General features: G+C 38.3%; 2 protein-coding genes across 2 annotated transcripts; one reads left to right on the forward strand and one right to left on the reverse strand.

Annotated features, from left to right (window-relative positions):
• Positions 1-231: 231 nt before the first annotated feature.
• Positions 232-2,275, reverse strand: LOC113506159 (protein AATF). The gene is made up of 2 exons (XM_026889008.1): positions 1,390-2,275; positions 232-1,151 (listed from the first exon to the last, which is right to left on the reverse strand). The coding sequence occupies exons 1-2, from the start codon at positions 2,202-2,204 to the stop codon at positions 254-256; spliced, it is 1,713 nt and encodes a 570-aa protein (XP_026744809.1). The 5' UTR covers positions 2,205-2,275; the 3' UTR covers positions 232-253.
• A 180-nt stretch (positions 2,276-2,455) lies between these two features.
• LOC113506160 (origin recognition complex subunit 1-like) lies at positions 2,456-7,780 on the forward strand. The gene is made up of 9 exons (XM_026889009.1): positions 2,456-2,901; positions 2,968-3,208; positions 3,385-4,291; positions 4,462-4,558; positions 5,241-5,413; positions 5,713-5,810; positions 6,226-6,478; positions 6,835-7,040; positions 7,339-7,780. The coding sequence occupies exons 1-9, from the start codon at positions 2,807-2,809 to the stop codon at positions 7,594-7,596; spliced, it is 2,328 nt and encodes a 775-aa protein (XP_026744810.1). The 5' UTR covers positions 2,456-2,806; the 3' UTR covers positions 7,597-7,780.
• Positions 7,781-7,789: the final 9 nt, after the last annotated feature.

A 7,789-nucleotide genomic window follows, 5' to 3' on the forward strand; every position in this document is an offset into this window, starting at 1 on the left:
CGTGTCATGCTAGCTGAGTCCGACAAACGCATGGCAATTTGATAATATTGTTTGTGTTATATAATAGTGGTAAAAGCCCGCCTTCATGCCTCATAATAAAGTATATCACTTAACCACTTAGAATCCCTCGGCCCTGTTTTTCATCCAACCTTTTTCTTCTACAAAACGCACAGTATGCATACACTCTTTTTTAAAAATGCAACACATTTAAGGTAAATAAAACAAAATAAATAACAATTAAATCAAATATTTATTAATCCTTCAATTTAAAACCATTACCATTCATATTAACACCTGTATTATTGTGTTCAAACATTTTACCAAACAGTGAGCTGTAAAGTTCATTTTTGCTCTCATCCGTCCAAGAAGGATTCTTTTCAGGTGCCATGAAATTCACCAACTTATTATGGACTACGTACTTAATCTTCCTGCCTTTCGTAGCCTTCGTATCGACCTTTCTTTTCATTTTACTCCGCATTTGTTGTAATGCAATCCACTGTCTACTCAACTGTACTGGGTCTGATATATCCGCAGACTTGCACTCAATGAGTTCTCGAAGCAACTGGTGGTAGAAATCACTGTCATCGAAGATTTCTGGGATATATTCGTCATTGTCTTTGCGGTCTCTTGTGACTGGATTCACTTCACTCTCATCATTTTTAATTTCTTGTTCCGGTATATTCTGTTTATAACCTACAATGTCGTATTCGGATCTTTTCAACTGTGTACGTCGGACCAACTTTTCTCTGTCAGATAGGATGTACGATATTTGTTGTAAAACAGTGTTTGTTGGTGCATTTTTAATATTTGTTGCAGTTGCCAGACGTGTTTTATCATTCCACTTCTGTATGGATGTGTCTCTGAATGATTTGAAGGCTTTGTGGGTAGTTGATATTTCACTTTCATAGTCATCTAGTTTGCGTTTCTTGGTTGATGCTTGTTTGTTTATTTTGGGTGTTTTTACTTCTTTTACGGTATCATCCTCTGCGTCTGTGTCCGAGGGTATTTCTTCATTGTCAGTGTCACTGGGGATCTCTTCATCACTTTCTTCTTTAGCAACTTGTTGTTCAGTCTGTTTACTATGTTTCTTACTACATAATGTCTTAGTTTCAGGATATTTGCTTAGTAGCATATTCTGCAGTGTAAGTAACCTGAAATTAAAGAAATAAGACAAGTTAAAAATCAAATAAATACTTTTATGGTTTCAGTTTTCATGTAACATTTTAATTAAATTATTGGACATTTGTGAGTAATAAGTTAAGAGCAAAAACAAATGTGTTTAATAGACTTAAGACAATTTCTATATTAATATTACAATGAGGTTTCACATAAGTACAACATATTTGGTATATAATATTCATTAAATAAAATAAAATGGAATCTACTTACTTATCCAAAACATTGGTTATGTTAGTTTTAGTAGCATTACTTTCTTCAGCAAAATCATTATTTTCTTTCAGACTTCTATAGGTTTCAGGCATAGGCATCTGATTGGCTGTATTGACACACCGTTGTAAGTGTATCCTCATTTCCAAGAGACTCTCCCACAATAGGAGCTGATTTCTAACGCAAATACCCTTTTTAGCTTCTTCCGAAACATTTTGCTTTTTAACATGTTCAAAATCTTCCTTCATTGGCTCTTCCATTTGACTAATATCATATCCATCACCTTCGTCATCACCATCATCACTTCCTTCTTCACTTTCGTCATCATCAGATACTTTTAATTGTTTTTTGAATTGAGTGATACTGTAATCTTCACTCTCTGCATCAGAGTCCGAGAGATCATCATCATCAGAGTTTAATGCACTAGATAGTTTAGAAGGTTCATCATCTTGAGAATCGGAATCATCAGACTGTGCCGAAGAAGTCATTTGACCATTCTTGAGTATATTTTGTATATCTTGATCGCTGTCTGAATCACTATCGTCTTCGTCCGATATTTCCGGATCTTTACGGGAACTGACTTGTCCTTCATACTTTTTACTGACTTCGCTCAACAATCCCACGTTTTGCTTACGGAAATCACTGATAGCAGCCTCCACCTCGCTGTCCGAAGACCCTAATTCATTACGAGTAACTGTTTTCGGCTTTGTACCAAAAACATGATCGTCTTCTATGTCAGCACGCGCTTTTACTGTTAAAGCGTCAGCTATTTTATCCGATAATAACTTTTGAGGAGTTTTCTTCTGTTTCAACTTCATTTTTAAAGTATTATTTGAGATTTAACCAACAAAACTTTCACGTGTTTATGACATTCACTGACAGATGGTGGGACATGGAAATGACAACTACGACGAGACTGTTTACGAAGTTGCTTTTATTTAGGTACGTACACAAACAAAACATCTTTGTTTTATTTATTTCATGACTCATGAGTTGTCTTATAATCAAATTTAATACAATATTTTAAATAAATAATGTAAATTAACGTTTGACTCAAATACCCTTTTTAAACAAACACATGGTGTCGTTTCTTCATACTCAGATTTTTAATAGGTTTCTTTTAATTTTCCTGTTATTGTTTCGGTTTATGCTTATGATAACATATAAAAATATATTACTGGTAATGTTATTTGTGATTATAATAAATTTGTAACAACTATTTCAAAATTCCACTATGGTTTTGTGACAAAAGTTGTTTCAATCTACGGTCGCATTTTTCTAAGGGCCTGCTAATTCGTTTTGAGTTCTTGGCGCGAAATCGTGACATTTAATTGACATGAATTAAACGAACAATCCCAAAACAGAAAACTTAGTTAGCAAAAGTAAACATTTTGAAAATTGGCCTTGAATAATTTCAAAAATGCCTAGAAGAAAAATAACACTAAAAACTGTGACTTGGTTAAGTGATGAGATTCACGAACCGCAAAGTTTATCGGCCTCCTTTCGTTTTTACGAGTAAGTTAACCTGCAAATAAAATTAAAGTTTAAAATTTAGTGCCTAATTCGTATGTATGTTACCAGGAAGTTCCAGTACGGTAATATAACGGCTGGAATTGGTGATTATGTGCTTGTATCGAACGCTGATGCGGCAGAACCGGACACAGAAAGTGGTTGCGATGCCGCTAAAATCGTCTCATTGTTTGAGGACCCTACGAACTCAAGCGATCCCTTCAGAGCCAAAGTCCAGTGGTATTCACGGCCCACCGACCTGCCAAACTGGTGTTTTAGTAATATGGAAGCTGTTAGCTTCATGGAAAATGAGGTATTTTAACTTTATAAGAATAATTACAACATGCAAACAAAAAATAAAATAAAAAACAGTAACTTATTTTACGGACGTAAAGTAACCATTAAATGCTGTTTTTCTTATTCAGTCTTGATTTAACTATAGCAAAAAAAAATATCACATTTAAAAATGTTTTATTTGAATCTTTCCAGGTAATAGAGGACCATAGAGCCTTTAACCAAAATGTGTCCATCGAAACATTCTTTAGGAAATGCTCAATCACTCTTACCTTTACAAAAGATTTCAATGAAATAAATGAGCCATTCCACTACATATGCAGATATCGCCTACTACCAGTAAACAGACGGAAAGTACATATAGAACCAATATTAGATGAGGAAAGGCAAGCCCGAGCATTGTTGAGTACACCAAATAAAACACCTTCAAAGTCTACCCCTAAAACACCAAGTAGTTTAGTTAAAAGAATGAGTAGAGTGTCCATATCTGAGAAAAACTGGAGTGTCAGCAAAAATGATGGAACAAAACTCCTCTTAAAAAGAGCCATCCTAGCAGACAAAAATGAAAAAGACTCACCAAAGAAAGTCACACCAAAAGTGACCCCTACAAAAGTCACAGAAACACCAAAAAGTTCAAAGAAATTAAGTAAAAATAATCTAGAAGAGATTCTGTCTATGGAACTAAAAGAAAATTCTGATGATGAGCTCCCTACTTTGATAATAAGGCAGCATGTAGCCACTACACCCAAAAGAAAACAATCAATATCTAAAATCCTTAATGAGGAAACTCCAAAAAAGGTTTTAGTCTTTGAGGATGATGAGAAACAGACCCCAACAACACGATCTGGAAGGGCAAAAGCTCCTATTAATTATCAGGAACCAGAAGTATCTCCTGTAAAGAGGTCAGCTAGGAAGGCAGCCCGTAAGATTACAGAGAGTGATGATGACTTCAAACCCATTCCAAAGACACCAAGAACACCTCGGACTCCCAAAGTTAAAACACCAGCAGCAACTCCAAAGCGTAGTGTTACTAGAAGGATTATGACTAGCCAGCTAACTCCGACTTTAAGAAACAGGGCTCATTCTATTGATAACATTGATGGTAAGAACATTTGGTGTATAACAATATTAGTAAAAAGCAATTTAAACTAATCATTTTTCAAATGCATGCTGTATTTCGGCTTTCCTGCAAGCTGGAGGTTTTTTACAGATTCAGAAGTTATAACATTTTTAAACTGCAATGTTAATATGGCAGAATTATTGTTATTTCAGAGTTTGTCAAAGATAGCAAATCCTTGCCAGGCAGAGAAAGTCAGATGGAAGAAATATTGTCATTTGTAAGGACAAAGCTGTTGGATGGTGTTAGTGGGTAAGTTAACCACAACTACAGAATGACGACAAACATAACAAAACAATAATCATTTAAATCCACCAGTCTAATATTATAATAAGAACTTTTCTGAGGTGAAATCAAAGTTATTTGATTCACCATTTTACTCTCGCGTATTTATAGGATCACCCGAATAATTTACGCCTCTCCAGCTCGTAATTAAGAATTCGTGTTTGATCCAAAACTAGTACTAGTAACTAGGCTACCCTGCCGTAACTACTCAAGCGCTTCTAATAAAAAAAAAGTGGGTAAACCGTTAGGCCGCGTTTCCACTGAGGCGGAACGGGACGAGCTTAGGGGTGCACGAATTGTCACTATCACTATACTCCAATTTTCCGCTCCGTTTCAATGGAAACAGCACGAGCGGGGTGGAGCAGAGCAGAGCAGAGGCGGTGCGGTGCGGAGGACAACGAGTATTGGGATGCAGAGCGGTGGACAGCGGAGCGGTGCTGCTAGTTATCTTCGTCTTCAAGAAGAGAAAGATAACAATGATTGCTTTTTTATGGTTTTTCTGAGAGATTGAGTGTAACTAAGCTCAAAAATGCGCCTTTTCTAAAGTATGCTCCACTCCGCTCCAGTCTGCTTCAGTGGAAACACTGACCACTTTTCACCTCTTGAAAGTTATTTTAATTGCATATCTTATTATATTGCCTATTTCCAGGTGTATGTACATATCAGGCGTGCCGGGCACTGGCAAGACAGCTACCGTGTGCTCAGCCCTCAAGATCTTGAAGGAGGAGGCGGACTTACCCGACTTCCAACTGGTGGAGGTCAACGGCATGAGGATCGCGGAGCCCCGGCAGGCGTACGTGCAGATATACAAACAGCTTACTGGTAAGAATTCATTAATTTGTATGTTAAAGTTATCATAAATGCTATTTTTAGTATTTTTCAATATATTAATTAAAACATGATTGTGGCAGAGTCGTCTTTTACGGAGACGAATTTTTTTTTTTCCCTTTGACCTTTATGAATATCATCAAGACTGCAGTTGTCACGAGAGTGGTCTAGAGTGTCTAGACCTTTAAGAAACACTTTTTCTTTACAGCTTACAATATATGATCAGAATTTCATGTTCAAATATTATCAAAATGAACTGGTAACTTAAATCTATGTTGTTTTGTTGTTTCTAGGTAAAACGGTAGTGTGGGAACAAGCATGTGCATTACTAGACAAGAGGTTTAAGAACCCGGGGCCGAGGAGAACGCCCACCGTGTTACTCGTCGACGAGGTATGATCCACTTTAATTATTATTGTTTATTTAATCAGTGTTTGCTCTCATACACAATGTTGTTTAATAATATGCTCAAAATCGATAATGATTACACGCCAAACCCACAGAATGACAGAACGCGACATGTTGCAGTTTCGATCCCTGCGTAGGATAAGCAATCGATTCGTGTGATCCACGAATGCTGGCCTGTGTCTGGGTGTCTTTATGTTTGCGAAACCTCCCGCGACATAAGTATTAAATTCCTTAATTCGGGATTATTTTTTTTAATAGCTCTCCATGCAGTGATCTCACTTCAAAACCTGAATATAAAACAACTTTCTTCGTCATATTTATCACGCCAACAAACTTGTTTTTACAACTAGAACACAAAATATCAAAACGAAGCATTACAATAACCCGTTTCTCCACTCAGCTGGACGCCCTGTGCACCCGTCGCCAGGACGTCCTGTACAGCATCATGGAGTGGGCGGCGCACAACAGCGCGCTGCTGAGCGTGCTGGCCGTGGCCAACACCATGGACCTGCCCGAGCGCGCGCTGGCCGCCCGCGTGGCCTCCCGCCTCGGACTCACACGACTCACCTTCCTGCCCTACACACATACGCAGCTACAGCTGATCGTCGCTACCAGACTTGCCGGCGCTAACGTTACTGCAGATGCCGTGCAATGATAGCTAGGTGTGTGATAAAGATGTATTAATATGCCTTAAGGTCTTATAAGACTTCCTATCTTCTGCAAATGCAGTTGGTGGTAGTTGCTTCTCCGGTTTGCCAGTTAAAGTAAAAATACAAACGAAACCCTACGTGAGCGTCGTGACGCGGGTCGGTCTTTGCTTTTTCCTGAGTCTGAGTGTAAAATCCCTCGCATCATAAGGATCATTTAGCTCATAATTATCACCTATTGTGTTATCTGACTAACGAAAAGTACGGACAATTAAGTTATTAATTAATATCAATAAAGACTTCATAATACAACGCCAGTTGTTATTCCATACATAAAGAAAACGTACTTATGTATAAACTCAATGTCTTTAGGAAAGTGGCAGCAGTATCAGGCGACGCTCGGCGCGCGCTAGCGCTGTGCTCCCGCGCGCTGGAGCTGGCGGGCGCGGGCGGCGCGGGCTGCGGGAGGTGCAGCAGGCGCTGGCGAGCCTCCTCCAGCGCGGTCGTGCGCATCATCAGGAGCTGCTCGCCCGCCGAGAGGCTCATGTTGAGGGCTGTCGCTGCTGAGGTAACTACGACAACTATTGTGTTCTCGTAATTGTATTTTGATTCTAATGTACGTAAATTAACATTCAAAATTAAAATGCTAATGTATAAAACTTCAAAAAAGTCATATGTACTTTGCACAAGTTTTAAAAGTTTCCATTAGACCATTTTTTCACTAGGTTTGAAAAATTTAGTTGTGTCCCCAATACTGCTTCAAACTGTTTGTGTTATCGTTGTTATGCATTAAACGTCTAAATAGACCCTTTTTGTTATCAACATTAATGATTCATACAAATGTAAACAAAATAAATAATTTTCAGGCTGAAAGAACAGGCACAGACGAAACAACTCTATCACGGGCGTTAATGACAGCAGCTGCTATAGTAGCGCTCGACGGTCGTCCATACAAGTCAGCTGTGAGCATCCGAGCGCCGACAGCGTCGCAAGCGCAGGCGATATGCGCGCGACTCGCTGCGTTACGACTATTGCTACTAGAACCAAAACCTTCAGAACCGAGATTGTTATTGAATATCAGTGCTGATGATGTGCATTATGCCACTAAAGATATACAAGTTTGACCATTTCAGTTGCCGGTATCTTGGTTGGGAATATTATGTACTTTGAGCTGTTAAAGCAGAACTCTTGATAGTACACTATTTTGCAATGTTGATGTCTCATAGAAGCAGTACCTGCAATCTGAAAATGGGTCCCTTTAGTATTTTATAGGTTGATATATTAACAAGATCTGTCTGGGAATTATGTATTAAAATA

Source organism: Trichoplusia ni, assembly GCF_003590095.1.
Source record: "Trichoplusia ni isolate ovarian cell line Hi5 chromosome 2 unlocalized genomic scaffold, tn1 tig00001136_group1, whole genome shotgun sequence".
In the NCBI taxonomy this organism is placed as follows: Eukaryota; Metazoa; Arthropoda; class Insecta; order Lepidoptera; family Noctuidae; genus Trichoplusia; species Trichoplusia ni.

Excerpts from the sequence above, each read along its gene's own strand:
- LOC113506159 (XM_026889008.1), bottom strand. The coding sequence starts at position 2,204 with ATGAAGTTGAAACAGAAGAAAACTCCTCAAAAGTTATTATCGGATAAA. Across the intron at positions 1,152-1,389 it reads ATAACCAATGTTTTGGATAA|GTTACTTACACTGCAGAATA; the intron begins GTAAGTAGATTC and ends CTTTAATTTCAG.
- LOC113506160 (XM_026889009.1), top strand. The coding sequence starts at position 2,807 with ATGCCTAGAAGAAAAATAACACTAAAAACTGTGACTTGGTTAAGTGAT. Across the intron at positions 3,209-3,384 it reads TTAGCTTCATGGAAAATGAG|GTAATAGAGGACCATAGAGC; the intron begins GTATTTTAACTT and ends GAATCTTTCCAG. Across the intron at positions 6,479-6,834 it reads TACTGCAGATGCCGTGCAAT|ATGTCTTTAGGAAAGTGGCA; the intron begins GATAGCTAGGTG and ends TGTATAAACTCA.